The sequence below is a fragment of the Pieris rapae genome, chromosome 16 (genome assembly GCF_905147795.1).
Source record: "Pieris rapae chromosome 16, ilPieRapa1.1, whole genome shotgun sequence".
Lineage (NCBI taxonomy): Eukaryota > Metazoa > Arthropoda > Insecta > Lepidoptera > Pieridae > Pieris > Pieris rapae.
The window spans coordinates 8,184,054-8,203,308 of record NC_059524.1 but is presented as its reverse complement, the minus strand read 5'-3'; the positions used below and the strand labels follow the sequence as shown (position 1 = coordinate 8,203,308).

The 19,255-nt window shown below is 33.3% G+C and overlaps 1 protein-coding gene across 3 annotated transcripts in view; it reads right to left on the bottom strand.

Moving 5' to 3' along the window:
• Positions 1–14,252: 14,252 nt before the first annotated feature.
• The window catches only part of LOC110994044 (protein kibra), an 84,153-nt gene continuing 79,150 nt past the window's right edge, over positions 14,253–19,255 (bottom strand). For 2 of the 3 annotated variants that reach the window (XM_022260527.2, XM_022260526.2), the window contains 5 exons: positions 18,549–18,659; positions 17,911–18,027; positions 17,079–17,231; positions 16,205–16,405; positions 14,253–15,909 (listed from right to left, as the gene is read on the bottom strand). In XM_022260527.2, coding sequence (XP_022116219.2) covers positions 15,627–15,909; positions 16,205–16,405; positions 17,079–17,231; positions 17,911–18,027; positions 18,549–18,659 — 865 coding nt within the window. In that variant the 3' untranslated portion in view covers positions 14,253–15,626. Of the gene's footprint in view, positions 15,910–16,204; positions 16,406–17,078; positions 17,232–17,910; positions 18,028–18,548; positions 18,660–19,255 lie in introns of those variants that run through there. The other variant, XM_022260528.2, reaches the window with a different exon arrangement.

The following is a 19,255-nucleotide window of genomic DNA, read 5'->3' as shown; positions in this document are numbered from 1 at the left end:
CGGCCTAATCCTCCAAGAAACTTTGATTCACATTTGTAATCAAAAATCAAGGCACAAATCAAAATTCATTCGGAATCATACGAATTGTATAAATTATATACAATTTTTAATTACTTAACAAACCGGAATCCTATCAATTAATATTCCAAATCGTTGTTTTTCGTAATAAATTAATATCCGTACAAATTACTTAAATGAATATTTAATTCTTCAAACCGGATATTATCGAACACTTAATTCTAACGGCTACTGGTTTTAATCTAAACAATGATTAAGCTATATTTAGTCAGCTCTGGAACCTCTATACGTCACTCAATATTTTTAATAATCATAATATAGATCTTGGACAGATTGCATTACTGTTATAGTCAAGTCCTAATACAATTTACAGTATGTATATTGCGCTCATAAAACCATAAGACAAAAGCTCGAAACTTAAAGAATCCAAAGATTCTTATGACAAAGGCTTATATACATAAAAACAACGTGTAACTAATCGTTCGATTTAAAAAAGCAAGTCGAAGAATCATTTTATATGCATTTGTCACTTTAACTTAGTCTTAAAATGTAATATGATTTAGATTGTGTTATTATGTAAATTAAAAAATACATTTTATCTCAAAATAAATAATCAGCATAAAATTTAAACATAAGTCTACCAAAGTGTGGGTACCAAATACCGCAATTAGACAATATATATATTAATTAAGAAACTTTTTTAACAAATATTGGTGAATGCACGCTCATTCTACATTAATTTTTTATAACAACTGCATTCGATTCACATGTTTAAAGTTCATATCGATTATTCGGCCCTACAATTATTAAACATATAATAGACACTGTTATTAGTATTCATACTGATTCTCAATTATGATATTCTCTAATAATAATTTATTTACAAGAATATAGTATAAAAATGATATGATGGCACAATTTAAACTTGGCATATTCTGCCACATAATGGCGTGCAATTTTATCTTTAAAAATTGAATAGATGTTACAATTACATTATGAGAAATATTAGTTTTTATATTATTTTATCACTACATCATCACATTATTCAAATATACTACCAATTAATATGAATAATGATTCACGCAAATAATAATTATTATAATAATGCAATTTTTCCAAAAGTAATAAATGTTTATTATGACTGAAGTGTGGTGAAGTCGGGTGTGTCTGCCAAGCATCTGCATATACTGTTAATTCATAATTATGTAAAAATAAAGAAAATAATAATAAAAGCAAATAATTAACACACCAAGGTAGCTAAAACGACTCTATGTAGCAGAAAATGACCACAGAGTTTAATGTCAACGTTGATACATAAAATTAGTTGTACATTATTTATTTTGGATTGATAAAAAATATTGACGATTGTTCATGGTCATTTGTCAATCTAATAGGCAAGTAGGTGATCAACTGTGATCAGGGGAAGGTGGAAGGCGCTAGGCAGGTCACCTACACGCTGGACTGATCAGATTAAGTCCGCCGTAGGAGAAACACTGAATCAGTGCAGCAGGATGACCTGCAATAGGCAGCGGTGGCGGAGCGTCGTGAAGCGCATTACATCTGCGCCTTCTACTTCTACTACATAGCGATCACGACCGCTCTGGTAAGAGCGTACCGAATGAGAAGAAGGTGATCAACCTCCTGTGCCTGACACCGTTGACTTTTTGGGTCTAAGGCACCATAGTCATCACCATATTTTCCTTTACCGTTCGACCGAATGTGGGGACACTGTTCGAATGCTGCTATTTATTTGTATACACAAAGTTATAGTTTCAATGGTAATGTATCGTAACATAGTTTCAAACCAGTACGTAGAAACAATTATCATATTTCTATTTTCGTTATTGTATCACTAAGCAATAAATAATTATAACTCTGATGATTGCTATAGTAATTTTACTTTACTAAACTAAATTAACTTAACACTGTGATTACCAGTGACTGTTGACCCCAAGCAACGCAATAATTATACAGCAGCCCCCTATACCACTTAAGGATTTGGGTGATAAATCACTTTTAAGTATAATGTAATAAAATTGGATTTTGATGTCGGTTCACAGCTTGAAATAAAAGAATTTAATAGAAAAAGAAATAACGATCAAAATTAACAAGAAACATATTGTAATTAAAAAAAAAACGCAGGCTGCAATTTCCCCGTACTAGACTATCTAAAGTTAATTATTTTTTTGGGGAATGGATTCTCTTCTTTAATAAAATCCAAGAGGCTCTTTTTGGCCCTTTTAATTAATTTAAGAAATGTATTTAAAAAAAGCCTGCTTTAAAATTAGCGATTATGTTATTGATAAAAGGGCCTGGGACTAGTGCTGGGCATGCTACTTCTAATTAATTTGCTTAATTATTAGTATTGTATGACTTTTTGCTTTTTTAAAAGAGTACCGAGAGATTTTTACGCCGACTTTTTCTGTCGGTCTACACCCTCTGTCTTCTGTTAGTTGTCCCTTGTGTAGGGATGCCTATAGATTCGAATTGAATGACGTGGAATAAGTGATACCTTGAGAATATTATCTTCCAAAATTAACGTATTTTTTTATTCAACTATTCTATGGTCGTTCTTACCATATTATTTGATAGACGTAAAAAAATATTCACGTCCATTATTATAACAAATAAAAAATGATAGACACCAACATTTAGCTATACAAAATTAACAGTTAATTTCGTCTTACGCTGCAAATGCACGGTGGAACTACACCGCAAAAATAATATATAAATTTCTTAAAAATATTAGTTTTCTTAGTTTAACTAGATATAGGAGTATATTAACGAAACCGTGGTGCGTTGATAATAACATTCGACATTTGAAAGGAACACGCAACAAAAATTTAAAAGGAAAATTGTCGAAACAGGTGACGAATAAAGATTTTATCTTTATTATATGAAAGTGTTTATTATGTATATTATGTAAATTTATTACTACTAGTATGGCACAAGACTGGTAATTATTATTTTTTAATTAGCCGGTAACATAATGAAAACAATTTTATTATTATTACCTGGGAGAACAAGAGTGGGCAGGCCAAAGAGAGGATGGACCGATGACTCGATAGAAATAGACTGTTACATGCAAAGACAGACCTGGCCTCGAAGAAGGCCTTTACCCACAGGCGACTAACTACTAAGAATTATCTAGGTATCAGTAAATACTGAGAATTCTTAACAACATTTTAAATGGGAATTTATGACATCGAATTAAAATAAGGTAGTAAAATAATACCTTTACATAATCAAGAAAAGAGCGTAGCAATTCCTAAAAGGCCGGCAACGCAATCGCCCGCTGGCATTGAAGGTGTCCATGGACACTTGATATCAGGTGAGCCTCTCGTTTAGCAATCAAGTAATATTCGACGTTAGCAAATTAGAAAAAAAAACAAATGTTTTCTTCCGCGTATTAACGCGTTTACCTATCATTAGATAGGTAAACTTTTATTACCAAAATGTTATTATTCGGCTCCAATTGAACCCGTAACCTGATACAGGCAAACATGTTCTATACTTTAAGTGGCCATTTATTCTTTGACACAAAATAGTCAATGAAAAAAAAACACTTTTTTACAGTTTATTTAGAATATGTTAGTTGGCTTAAAAGTTATGAATAAAAAAATACAGATACCCAAAATGTTTATTTATATATCAGAAGAACAAATTTGTTTTAATATAGCTGATGACGATTTCAAATAAGAACGAAACCACGTTTTCTCTCAACTCAAATTTTCGCGCGGTTTCTGAAGGCAGGACATTCTTGCGTCTCCCATTTCGGGGACACCAGGACGTAATTGGAAATAGGGGCAGACCCGTTCAAAACGGAACGTTTGATTAAGTTATAGTCATTGAAGAAAGTAGTATTGTAATAACAAAGATATTCAACCTATTTTTTTAAGTTTCTTTTCACTTAGATTTAATGATTTTTTCAATATATTTTATTCAGGCTAATGTTATTTTAACTATCAGGTGATAATGGATAAGTATAGAAAGTGGAGATCGTGAGCTATAATTTTCCAATTTTCATTTCCAACTATCACTTCACTTTGATGCTTTAGAAGCGATTATGTAAGCCGCCTCCGAGAATCATTTGGACACGCGTGGGGTAGAATTTAGATACCTGCAGTTTCACGTAACTTAAGACGAAAAGCGAACTGTGGAACCGATTCCTAGGGGCTCCTAATAGTTTGTTTGTTTATTTATCTAGTTGTTAAAAATGAGAGCATAACCCTCAAAGGCCGGCAACGCACCCACTAAAATGGGTCGCAAGGGGCTGCGATGAATGCTCTTTTTGGCCCCGTAGGATCGTTATCTTATAGAAAAATGGAGTAGGATTTAGGTCGCTTTTATTTGGTATGAAAGTGGTATAAAAAGGTAAATAAAATAATAATACTTAAACATTTTATGTCATGTCTTATCTAAAAGTCTTTTTATTGTCTGATAAATTTATTGAACTGACTGACTAATTAGACAGATTTCTCAAATCCAGGCTTTTTAATCAATTTACGTTACAATTCAAATGAATATAACAAAATCTATGTTATATTATAAAAAGAAATTAGTGGTTATTTTAACATCATCTCTTTCCAGTAAGTCCAGTGTAGACAAAAGTTATATATGAATGCAAGAAGTTTATTTAATTTGTACGTTAATGAAATTACACAACGACAAATAAAATACATATATATGAATGCAAGAAGTGTATTTTATTTGTAAGTAATTTCGTTTACGTAAAAATAAAATACACTTCTTATTTTCCATATGCACTATGGTGGCCTATAGTTTCAACATAGTTTTCGGTCGGCTGCGCAGGCACCGGCAGAGCATGTAATGATGGTGTTATTTTGGGCTCTACTGGGTTCTTTGCGTGTATGGAAATGCAATAGGTATTTATAGGTCAACGCTCCGGAATATAAGTAATACTTAAATCTTTACAATGGTCTCCAAATAGAACAAAAATCTTTTCACTAAAAGAATACTTTATAATTGTGACAGTAAAATGTACCTTTGTAAAAATATTTATTTATTACAGAAATACATACATTATCATTATATGTTACAGACTATGCCAATACGATTATGTCGAGAAACATTTAATAAAATATAATTAAACACATAATATACACAATATCGCTACTGTGAATTCACTCTGCCAGCATACACATATGTCGATAGTGTCGGAGACAGCCTTTAGTAGACATAATCTTATATCTTTAAACGAGCAATTCTTGTATATATATATATTATTGGAATCTCGGAATCGGCTCCAACGATTTTCATGAAATTTTGTATACGGGGGGTTTCGGGGGCGATAAATCGATCTAGCTAGGAATAATTTATAGAAAATGTCATTTTATTCGTGTTTTATCAACTTAAACATAGAATTGCTCGTTAAAAGATGTCAGTCAAATAAAAACTTAAATTTGAATACAATTATCTTTATTCGATAATTATATTTACATTTCATGATTTTATTAGTATGTTATTCGTACTTAAATATACTTTCCAAAAAACACAATTTATATAAAAGAAAAAAATACCGGTCATCCAGGTACATACTATATTGTATATTATGTCATAATACCCACTTGCGAATCCTCGGACATTGAGAGTGTCCATGGGGTAACAGTTGACGCAAAGGGGTTGGTAATATGATGTTAGGTGGTACCATCGTCCATACTCGAATGCGTTGCACCCTTTGGGAAATAGTACTATTCTTTTCGTCAATCAGCCTTGGATAGTATTGGCTCAATTCCTGCTTTTATATGGTGTATTCGTTTCCTAAACCACAAAAACCGATTGAAGGGTACATTGTTAACTATGACAGTTTCCCCCTCGTTAGTTGGACAGATGCGAGTGCACCTGTCGCGGCGCGTGCTCTAGCGTAGATCCTTCTAGTGTAAGAGATGTTTAGAAAACATTACGACATAACATAAAAACCTTTATATTTGGAAATTACCTGCGAAATTTTAATTAATTTATAGTTGCAATAAATAGCAAGTATGCTCCAACGCAATATGTTGTATGCTATAATGTAATGTGAATAAGTATATTTTCATTAAATGAGGGTGGGAAATCTAGGCTGTTTATTTTTTGGAGCTAACCTGCCAGTCTAATCTTAACTTGAATATGACTTCAAAATACTCATTTAGGCTTTTGAAGACCGACTTTTTGAAAACACTCTCCATAAAGCCCCAGCTAGCATGGAATTGGTCGTTGACATATCGAATGATGTTCTGCAGTTATTAGGAAAGAAAGGCTAAATTAGCTTACAAAAAGCTTGTTCAGCAAGGCGAGACAGTATTCCCGGGCCGTCATTTTATACAGTTACTGCTCTCACCTCTGGGTGGTAACTCCCCAATACCAGCTCCTTCCACTTGACCGTATCCAACGAAGAGTGTCAAAGCGTAGACGTCCAGTCTGTCGTCTGTCTTCTAAGGCATTTACAATACAGAGTTTTCAGAGTAATTATTCGGATTAATTCCTGCAGCTGAGTTTCATCATTGAACGTCAAGGCGGAATCCGAAATTCCACCCCCCACTAAAACCAATTCGGGTCCTACAAAAAAAGAGCGTCTGAATTCTACAAGACAACACACTCGCGAGCCCTCTAGCATTTTTATGGGTGAGCCAATGATTTCCATTTGACAAAGTCAGTGAAATCCGAGTTGTGCCTACCGCTAGTCAAAGTTAGTCCTTGTTTATGAATTGACACGATATGAATGAATTTATATGTTCAGCTCTTTAGCTATTTCATTATGCGCACAATGTGAGATAATAGAAAATAATCGCTGTGTTTTTTTTATTTTTAGTCTAAAGCAAACAATGCTTAGTCACTGCTGTTCTTTGCAAGACACTTCTTCCTTCTGTCTTTTTTATGTAACGAGCAAGAGGCTCACCTGATATTAGGTGATACCGCCGCCCATGGACACTTACATTGCCAGAAGGCTTGCAAGTGCGTTGCCGGCCTTTCAAGTATTGTATTGGTACGCTCTTTTCTTGAACCCTAAGTCGAATTCGTTCGGAAATACTTTAGGTGGCAGCTGGTTCCACATAGTGGTGGTGCGCGGCAAGAACTGCCTTGGATAACGCTCAGTCGTGGAACGACGGACTTCGAGGTTATACGGATGGTGTTTTGTATTTTGCCTTGACGTCCGGTAATGAAAGTCAGCTGCAGGTATTTTTAATTATTTATTTATTTATTTATTTATTTATTTATTTATTTATTTATTTATTTATTTATTTATTTATTTATTTATTTATTTATTTATTTATTTATTTATTTATTTATTTATTTATTTATATTTATTTATTTATTTATTTATTCGGAAACCAAACAGAAACATCCTTACAATAAAAACAAAGTCAAAAATAAAACACAAAACAAACACACTAGATGCATCCACAATAGGTTACACTATTCCGAACAAATCCTCTGAACACTCTCCATGCAGTGCATGCAGACCCCACATCCCTACGCAACGCCTTGGGATCAAGACGCACGGAAAGTAACTGGTCGTCAACGATTCTCTTCGTTGAATGCGGTTAAGCGGAAGAAGCTGGTACTGGGGGCTCGCGCCCAGAGGCGAGAACTGTACTCCATGTGGAATCGAATTCCCGAGGCCCGAAGACTTTATTCTTCCGTGTAGTATAATTGTTTACCTTTAAAGGAATTCTTAACATTAACGCAACTGAAAATAAGAAAGGCCCTATTCAGGCCTAGTAACTTATAAATTGGAAAAGAAATACCGTAGTATTCAATAATAATTTTGCAAATCATCACAGATTGCGCTTAATAAATTGCTTTTTCCAACAATTGTACCAGTTTGTTCAATGACGCTATCGGGGCTAAATAAATAATGGTAAAAGATTAATTTTTCACTATTGTATGCCGTTAAATGTGGTTATAGAAATATCTGTAAGTTTTTCGACAGTTCAGTTTATTAATTTAGCTTAATTAGACATGCTTTTACAAAAATTATCGTTAATAAGTAATATTATGTTAAATTAATTGTGTACCATATAATTGAAAAAAGAAATGTTCATAACACTAATGGTGTTCTATACTTGCACTTATACAAAAAAAAAACTTAATTAAACTTCCCAGGAGAAGACGTGACTCGCCTGAACAGATGGCAAATACTAGACCTAGACCAGAGAAACTAATCTAAAATCCAGTTCAATGGAATCGCCCCCAACCCAGATTAACCTCAGAAAATATCTGATTATGGCTGATAGCCGATTGCAGATGAACGTAAAAAAAATGACTCAAAACAAACATTACATTCTAAATACAATATTCACTGTGGTTAACCTTATACATAATTTTTTACTTCTATGTGCACTAGCATTACTAGGCCTAGCAAACTCAAATTCACTTATATTCTTTATATTACACAGATAAGTATCTGATTGTCCTCTTTGTAACATGTGTGATGTTTGACAGAAACAAATACAAAGAAGTGTCTTATAACGTTTAGTCACAGAAGATTGATCTACTGCTTAAAAGAATAATACTTGACTTCTTAGTATAAGACCATATTTTAAATTTTTGCTGTGTCCGAGTATTTTTGTAAATTAAAAAAAAACTCGAATTTGTAACCCTAACCCAAGTAAATAAAAAAAACGGAAAATTTCAAGCTGCAATCAATCCAGGAGACAAAATTCCGTGAAAATGAGCTGTAGCTGCGGCTCCTTTGAAGATATTTAATGTGTTTAATTGATAAATACTGGATAACGTCCATCAGTATTATTTGTAATTAGTAGATTGCTAACTTGTGTAACGGAATAGTATCCTATATTATAGATTTTTGTTGTCTATGGTCATTAGTGGTTGCCTGGAAGAAATCGCTCGAAAGCGATAGGGCCGCCATTTGCCCTCCTTTTCATGTAATTATGTTCAATTTTTATATTATATATTTTATAATTAAATATAAGTGTTAATTAATAAATAAAATAAATCTGCTGTGTTTATGAAAGTTTGTACGTTTCTTTCTACGTTTGTAGAAAAAAACGACATTAACAATATAAAAAATATTTTTTTCATATCATCTCTAACGTACCAAAAGGAGTATAAGAAAACTAAAATGTTGTCTATAGCTAACTTGAGGGTGTCGGTTTTTAGTGACGACGCATCGTAAAAATTTACCCTCATAACTTTTCCCTAACGCGGCAAAACAAGTATAACCTCAAAAAATAATATTTGATAACTTGTAAAGCCATGTACGAATTCCTTACCACGCATATAATTAACAGAAGCAACAAAGGAAACGCTTCTCACATCTAACGATCGCTGTAAATAAGCATACAATAGAAGAAATCATCAATAAAACGCTACAGACGTACAAGCGTTTATTGTCTCGCATAAGAATTAGATTTATACGATATTTCTTACGAAAATCCGCGTATGGACCTAGTTAGGGCGAGTTATATTATGTGTTATATCACTTATATGTCGATTAACGCCCGAAGCCAATATTAATCCACAATTTGATTAGAAAAAATATGAGATAAGACCGTGAAAGTCGATCGATCTCGTATCTGCATCCCAATAACCAAACCCTACGAAAACTATCCATTTTTGGCGACGGATAGAATGTAATCTCTTCGCTCTTTACACACATATTTGATAATCAATATAAACCAAAGAAAGTAAATAAAACCGTAGAAATAATATTAAAATATACAGGTCTGTCTATGTTTAAAACATATCATATAGCTTTTTAATTATTTAAAAATTGTGTAACTTAAGATAGAATATTGGCACAGTTGAACTGTCTTTTTCATACAAAGGTCTATCCACATACACCGATCCGATCTACCATGGATAGCGTGTATCGGCAGAATATATGAATTAAGATATCTATCTCAGATGATCAAAAATGGATAGAGATAGGTTATTGGGTTACTTTCCTTCCGTTTGCATCCTCAAGGTAGATTCTCTGTCATTATTAACTGTAGCAATAAAGTTTTTTTTGAGCGGAGGCTCACCAGATCTATATACCCACCTTCAATGCTGGAGAACTCGCGAATGCGTTTCTGGCCCATTAAAAATTGATACGCTCTTTTCTCGAAGGACTCTAAGATGAATTGTATATTCTGCTTCGACGTCCGATGATGAAACTCAGCTGCAGATAATGCTTTTGCAGAGCCACGTTTGTTTTCCTTTCTGAACCTGCCCTATACGTAAATATATCTATTGAGAATTAAATTAGATTAGAAATATAGTCTCATTTAGATACGCTCTCACTGCGGCCACTCACTCCCGGCGTCGCCCGAACTAAATATTCAACTCTCGTCCGCTACACGAGGTAAATGGAGCCACACCACGCCATTGTAATACTAGGCTATTGTTGTCAACGTTTATTACATTTTACTTTCATTAAGTGTAATCTAAATTATTAAGACACTTTACCTACATTTTGTAAATGATTCAAATTGGGTATGAATAGGAACTCGGCTATTGTATTACTGTTTATGGCGGCGTAAATACAGCTTACACACGAATTTACGATGTCTAGTCTAGACTCTTGTCTGTATTCTATATTTAAAAAGTAACTAAAGTCAAGAGCGGAGGTAGAAGATTTTTTTTCTTAATCTTATCTATCGGTCTGTACACGCCTATCTCGAAAACTATTGTATCGATTCTTCGTAATTTTTACCGGATAATACTGGTTGTGGTTGTACTTGTGCTATTGACAAAAATAAATAGAAAAATATGGAAGAGGCCATCACCCTAAAATATACGAATCAAATAGTAGAACACTATCAAAAATAACCAATTTTTTAAAATTATACTTAACACAACCAATACTATTACTAGGATACCTAAATATAAATATTATTTTCTTAGCCTACATAGTAAAAATATTCGAATAAACGAATAAACAAATTTTATTCGAAGGCACCAGCACTGGGTTCACCGGTAATATCTACCAGGCGCCAACAATCTTTAATTAAAGCTTGAACCCCCACTTGAACCCCCACTTAAACCCCACGACCCAAAACTCTATTCCAAAGAGAACAATATTAAAGACTCTTATATTTAAGCCGCTTATTATTCCGTGTCCTTTGCGGCCGTCCCAGCTTTTTTGCTTGTCCAAGGGAGATGAGGCTAACGTGTCACAAAAAGCATCCCATACCAAACCATACCCATCCCCGAAGCGATCAACGCCTTCCATCCGGTCGCTTGCCATCGTACTAATAAATGTAAACTAAATAATTGATATATGAAGTAATTAATTTAATAATAATAATAAAATCATTTACTAAACTAGGGTTAGTTTAGTAAATGATTTCTCTCCGTTGCGTATTCAATTATATGAATAATAGATACTTTAGAACAATTTACAGAAAATATATAGAATTCAATATCATAATATTAGATAATTATGATATTATCTTTGTAATTGTATCGCAAAACGATTACAAAGATGACGTCATACTCCAAAATCCGCAAACAAATGTATTTCCCGCTAAAGTAATACATATTTAAATTCTCATGAGATGTGCCTCCTGCATAGTTTCTTCTATTGAATAAAAATAAGTAGTTCAAATTATGCTAATATTAATTTATCGTAATAATTGTAGGCGAAGGGTGGATACTGTATAGCCCATAAAACAAATTCCGTTGAAATACAAAAAATGACCCAGTTAAAATTATAGCCTGTTTTTACAGCCAAATCACGAACGCCATAGCTATGGTCATTTTCATAACGCCACAGTCTACTTACCTCTTCAGTAGTTCAAGTTTCGTTTTAGAAACTACGTTTAACGCAAAATTTTCATTGATTTTATATCAAAATAGCTATTGATATATCGTTAAAGCATCTATAAATCTAGTAGGTACATAATAAACACAGGAAATTGTGTAGGTTTCCGGTTGTATTAATAAATATTAGATTGTGTAACATTCATAGGGCATAAATTTTATATGCGCATGCGCAATGTATTTGATTAACTTTATCTCGTATGTGTTAGATTAATACATTTCATTATGTTTGACGTACGTCGTGTACGTCACTCTAACGAAACGAGGCCTTTTCCTTTTTTCCGCTTGTCTGTCATCTCTGCCACTATTTTCCAATCCTTCCCCGCTATCCTATTTTATGCAATAGGCCCAGTTTCTAGTCTCTCTTTCAACCACCTACTGGGATATAATAGTAAGGGTATTTTTTACCCATCTATCATTACCAACTCGGGCAATGTGTGTATGCGTAAGGCTTCGATTACACCATTTATAATTTTGCCTTGAATTTTCAACCAAAGAATAGGAAGCTCCACAGCCCTTTGGCATTCTCCAATCTCAAAGGATATTATTATTAAAATAAACGTAAAAAATACTTAAACATTATTTATTAGTGTATGACTCGTAAACCGCTATTGTAGATTGTATTTCAAGTGAAAGAGCTGACAAAAAACAAAAAAAAATGTTTAAAGATAGTAATAAAATAAGTAGTTGACCCGTGTTCTTCATTCAAGTTTCACCACTGTTAATGCATCAAACTATTGCCCGGTATTGCACTCCCCGCTCGGACATTTCCGGGGTCGGCCGCGCGTGACGCCACCAGTCACGCAGTAGCTGCCACGACACGTCAGGAAATTTACTGAATGACTTTAGGTTTGTTTATAACAGCAAAAAATATAGACCAATTAGAGATTAATTTGGTACATTATAAGGGTGTATATAGAACTATAAATGCTTTTTTATATATAATGTAGAAGTGTTGACCTAGTATCAGCGTGTGACTCTTATTTCTGAGGTCGTAACCAAACCCCAGCACCAATGGACTTCTTATATACATTTAGGATACTCGCTCGTAAGTAAAAAAAAATGGACCAAGAAATAGGTACCGAAATCTGAGGCCTACATAGCGCCATTGTCTTTTTATATCTTATTTTATGTGTTTAATTGTACTCTTTAAACTCTTTCGTCTCGTTCAGTCAAATTATAATAGTTACGCTTTGGCGAAAAAAAAAACTTTGTTTTTTTCGCGGAGATCACTGAATAGAAACAAAACTTTCGTTAAACGTAAATAAATCAATAAAGCTGTTTATAAATTTGAAGGTTATTTAAATAATCCTAATTCTTGGAATTGATTTGCTCCAGTTCTATTATGCCCTACAGACAATCTGTAGGTATGGCTCTAAACTTGAAGATTAAAAAGAGTGGCGCAGAGGTTCATGCCAGTTCTTCTCACCCGCGCCATGCCCTTGACTCGCGAAATGATAGTAAATGTAAATTTAGAATCAATTACACATAATTTCTGTTGACATCCATAAGTGTTGGTTACCTATATAAATAGTTATTTTGAGTTTGTCCTGTTTTTTTTACATTCTACATTTAATTCTGTTGTAATATGTAAATTTCGCGCCTTTTACTCCATTGAGTTGTTGTATTTTATGTCAAGTCCGTTACTAATTTTTTTGCCCTTCTCTCTGCTCTGTGAACATTACTAGCCGATGTATTGTTCTTTCAAACTAAATAAAATCTATGTTATTTCACACATATAAACCAACTTGTTTCCATTAAATACTTACAAATGAGTTATAGACGCCCTTAATTAGAATCTTTATAATACTCGTAATAATAGCCTCGAGCCCTCTGGCATTGAGGGTGTCCATGGGCGGCGGTATCACTTAACATCAGGTGAGCCTCCTGCCCGTTTGCCCCCTGTTCTATAAAAAAAAAAAAAAAAAAATAGGTCTTGAATCGCATCCGTTACCATGGTTACGATATTAATTACATATAAAATAATGGTAACTATAGAACAAAAACTCTACTGAATAGTTATCCTTTTGTATCGCCAAAAATATCTTCATAAAGAAATAATTATCATCAATACCCAAATAATACGTCAATAATCGAAAGCTGCGATTTTAAAACTTGTCTTCAAGGGCATCTCTGAAACCTAATTAAAAGAAAAAAATTTATTTGATCTTATGTCCGAATTACTTGTATGAAAGGCCAAGAGGCTTATCTATTTCTTCATCATCGTAGGTTCTATGTCTGTCGAGGATAGAAAGTACCACCTTAGTAATGAGAACGTTGTGCAACTAATAGAGTAGCAGTGGACTGCTTAATTTCAGGTTCCTTAGCAAAAATTCATACAAATCTGTTAAGCTATATTAGAAGGTCTGGCCACAAACAGACGATACTTCAAACATATTTAGAAATATGCGTGACTTTGCTTATATATTAGATATACAGGTATTGGCGAATAAAACGAAACATTCAAATTTATTGTTTTATTTTCATTTTATATTAACTGCAATCGTCAGTATTGGCATCTTTACAAAATATAATCCCTTTGTTTAATGGAAGATTTAAAACATATATTATTTTGGCAAATCCAAATTCACCTAAACAACTTAGCATTTATACAACTATTTTATAGATCTAATGAAATCAGAATGCATTTTAATCTCATATTTACAGATTTACAAAATTTACATTAAATTTATGCACCGATCAATTTACGTAAATGAAGCTATATGATCAGCTACTGTTCAGATCGATACAACGAACAAATTATTTACACGTATTGCACGTTTAAAAACGTCAACTAAGTTTTACACTACAAAATGGCGGACAATCTACTAATTAAATCCTACTAATTTAGTAGAATTTTTGCCATTTTGTAATTTAAAACTGATTATCAAGGAATGAATAATTTAATACGTATTTGAGCTACGTTTTGAAACTAAATTACTTAAATTGGTCACAAAATGTAGCCCAATACGTTAGCCATATACAAAGCGTTTTTGGCCAAGCTATTCGGTGGTCTACCCACGTGGGCAATATGTACACGAACCCACAATATTTTGGCATTTATTTGTGACCCACCGTTTTGTACGTAAATGCCGTATGGCACGAACGCCCAGGCACCGAAAAAGGCACGTTTTTGTACGAACTCCAACGGTTTTATTAAAAACATAATACTTTATTTACATTACTGACGCAAAAATGTTACCGCTTCGTCATTGCAACTTTCAGTTGGACTGCCTTGTTTTATATAATTTAATAAAACCGCCTCAAATAAAATACATATATTTTGAACATAGCGAACTGATATGGCACCCGCTTCGTACGTTAATTACACTCAGTCTTCAACCAGAAATCTCAAAAGGCAAATAAAATCACAGATTTTTACGAACAATAGGTGCCGTTGGCAACACTTGAAACTACCATTTTCTAACATTAATGCCAAGTTCGGGGCCGTTCAAGTATTACGTAAGCACTATACAGAGATAGGGTTATTTTGATTTTCTTAAAAGGTGATGACGTCATCAGTAATCATTCTCTTCATGTGTAGAAAAACACATATTACCCACATTGTCTATGCTTGAAAACGGAATGCATTTTCGAGGATTCCATAAAAAAATTAATACGTTTATGAAATATTATTTTTGAGAGAACTTTGCTTGGGATAAATTACAGTGCTTAGGTAATACTTGAGCAGCCCCTTAGCCAAATATTGACTTTGACAAAAATCGAAGTTTAAATATTGGTTTATGGCATGTCGACAATAGTCAAATCAAACTAAGTATACGTATGTGACCCATCATTTGATATTTTGATATTCAAACCAGAATTGTGCTCCGGGGAACTCAAACCTGAACTCCTAAAACTCTATCGACTACAAAATCGTACCTAACCTCCTCTTCTTCACTTATTTTGAGTTCGTTATCAAAATTAGCTTCGGGCATACAAGGATTCTTGCATTCGACAGGTTCTTGTGCCGGAGCGGTCTTTTCAAACGACGTCTTAGAAGACCTGCCATCTGGAGTGCTTCGTTCTTCTAAATCTTGCTCCCAATCGTCATCCGAATTTGCATCATCGGGCATTGTTGGTACCGTTGATTTGGTGCGAGTGAAGAATGCCATTTTTTCTCTGTAATTAAAAAAAAACATTGATAAAACTATAGAAGCTACACTGGAGAAAATAAATATTTGCACGAATATGGTACAAAAGTATTATCCTGATACAATCTAACCACACATAATTGCCTGCAAATTTGTCTAAAAAGATAGAATAAAACTTGGAATAATATTATGATGATCCATTATACCAAATTCTTTTATTATTTTATCTCTATATCAGCACATTATTAAAATATGATAATATTCATTATATGGCAGATGATTAACTGGTGAACCATTATTATTATTAAATAAAAGAGACTCACTTGAATGTAACGAGGTCTGGTTTCCTTCCACCCTGCCTTGATTTTCTTAGACGATAGATCTCTTTGCATGTCCTCTGGAATAACTTGGAGACTCGGTCATTGCTTGCACTTTCTGGTGCTGAGATCAGCCTTCGAAGGGTTTCGTCTTCAGCCACCCACGCCGCTATCGTGGGGTCACCTTTGGCGCAAGCTTCTTCAAGCCTGAAAACGATGTTTTAATTTAATTTATTATATATACATTTATAGGTATTAGTATGGTAATGGTATCAACATTTCCTGATTCGGTTTTTAATCATTTAAACAAATCATCAAAATTATTCCAGTTTTCCAAAGCGAAGCCAAGATATGCTTACGTTTTAAGATTATATGAGTGACTTAACATGTCAAAAAATATGGGATTTAGATAAACGGGGTCCTAGTTCGCGATAAGTATCGGCTATGAATCTCACTTGAATGGTGTTATAAATATTAATAGAAGCAAATAGACAGGTTTAAAACCAAACTATGTTTAATAAATATAAAAAAAATTAAATGATTTATATTTTCTCGTTTTGGCCTAGTGGCTTCATCGTGCGATTCTCACACCTGAGGTCGTAGGTTCGATCCCGGGCTGTGCACGAATGGATTTTCTTTTTATGAGCGCATTTAACATTTGCTCGAACGGTGAAGGAAAAGATCGTGAGGAAACCGACATGTCTTAGACCCAAAAAGTCGACGACGAGTGTCAGGCACTGGAGGCTGATCACCTACTTGCCTATTAGATTTAAAAAATGATCATGAAACCGATTCAGAAATCTGAGGCCAAGACCTAAAGAGGTTGTAGCGCCACTGATTTATTATTTATATTTTCTCGTAATAGAGAATAGATCGTTACCGTTTCTTCAGGAGTGTGAGATGAGCGATCTCTTGCCGTAAATCGGTGAGGCGGGAGTGATGAGCTTTGAGATCCAGAGACAAATCGAGCGAAGTTCGCGCGCTTCGCTTCGTCGAGCTGTGTCTAACGGCGGCACCGCGCGCGCGGCCCCATCTAAAATATTAAATAATTATATATTATATAAAATATTATATTATATAAAATATTAATTAATTATATATTTAACTTGACTAGATTTTTATTTAAAGAGCAAATTATAAATTTTCAAATGAAATGGAACGGTCAAATTTTGTATAATTAATAATAAAAACCGTATGTCTTAATAGATACTTCGAAAAATTGTATACGGAAATTGTATTCGTTTTTACAACGCAAGCGAATTCAAAGAATGATCACTGAATAAATTCTAAGCTCTTGTTAAACGGAAATTAATGAATACAGCTTTTTTATAAATTTGTCGAATATTTAAATGATCCTAATCTTTATGTTTGCTCTAGTTCAATCTATGTATGACTCAAAACTTGACCTGTAGGAATAAAATTATTTTAAATTTGACTATGAAAAAATTTAGAGAAATAAAGTCAGTATGACATTGAATCATACGTTAATTGTTCGTTTACGCATACATACGTACCTAAAAAAGTGTGGCTTTTATTATATATTCATTTAATTACTTTACTAAACGGAAGACGTACGTTTATATGAAAAATATCTTACTAATTCATATCTCACAGTCAGATTTATTAGCTTTAATTAAACAAATAGAGAGGTCCCATAATATTAAAGTATATGTTGTGTAACTAATAGGATCTACATATATTTAATACCGTACCTGAGAGAACGTCTTTCTTTCAGTGTCCTATCAAAAGGTATACCAGGTGCTGTGGGTGGGTGAAGAGCCCTCCTTGCATATTGAGACATCGAGGAATCAGATTCTGAACGGTTGAGTCTGTAATACATTCCAATACATTTATTTATACAAACTTTTTTTGAAAAAAATATAATTAAATTTATTTATTTATTATAATTTATTTATATATTATTGAATAGCCCAATTACAGTTACAAGATAAATACAAACAAGCATCAAAAAAATTACAATTTAACAAATAACGTATAGTTAAATGTCCAACTGTACTTATTTTTATCGACACAGCCATACTTAGCAGTTTGTAAACATAATAATGCTGTATTTAATTTATTTACAGTATAAATACTAAACCACAGATCATAGAACTAGTTGAGCAAGAGTCAAGACGTATATAACGGTGTAACGAAGTTCGGCTCTGTACTTCGTGAACAATGTCTATGGTGAGAAAATAATTTTTCCTGGTCTGATTTTTTTTTTAGATCAGGGGATAAAATAAATAACGGATATAAATCATAAAACATTTGATTATTTTCAAATGTATTATGATTTATATTGTATTATTATTAAATATGTTTAACTCACAAACAGAAGTTTACTGACCTGCACATATAATGTCCTTTGCCAATGCTTTGCGGTTGCGGTGAGAAAGTTTGAGATCTTTTGATTGTCGCGAGCGACTCCTCTTGATTTGTGCTTACTTGTTGACTTTTCCTGAAAAAAAAAGTTTTAACTTTACCACAGAATAAGGAGTTGATTGAATAGTTAGTTTTTTTGACATTCGCTCGAACGGTGAAGGAAACCTTCGTGAGGAAACCGGCTTGCCTTAGACCCAAAAAGTAGACGTGTGTCAGGCACAGGTGGCTGATCAACTTGCCTATTAGATTGACAAAAGATCATAAAATAGATACAGACAGCTGAGGCTCAGACTGAAAAAAATTTTATTTTTGTAAATTGAAACGTAAAAACCCGTGTAGGCAGGCGGCACCCAAGTTTGATTAGTTTAACTACAGAAACATGAGTTTTTTAAGTACTTCACGAAAAAAAAATCTTAACTAAAAGTTTGTATAATACTATTATTAACTTAAGACTATATATATATTGAAATTTTACAAACAAAATATAACTCTTTAAGCAAATCTTGAAGCATAAAAACAGTGCCTTGTTCCAAAACATGCAAATTGTCGTGCAATTTAAAAATAATTGAACGTAAATATAACAGTGCAACATTCCGCCTATCGAAATACTGTTTCATCGGTTTAAAGATGTTATAAGGTTCTATATATACTGTTCCTATCCCAATAGACAAT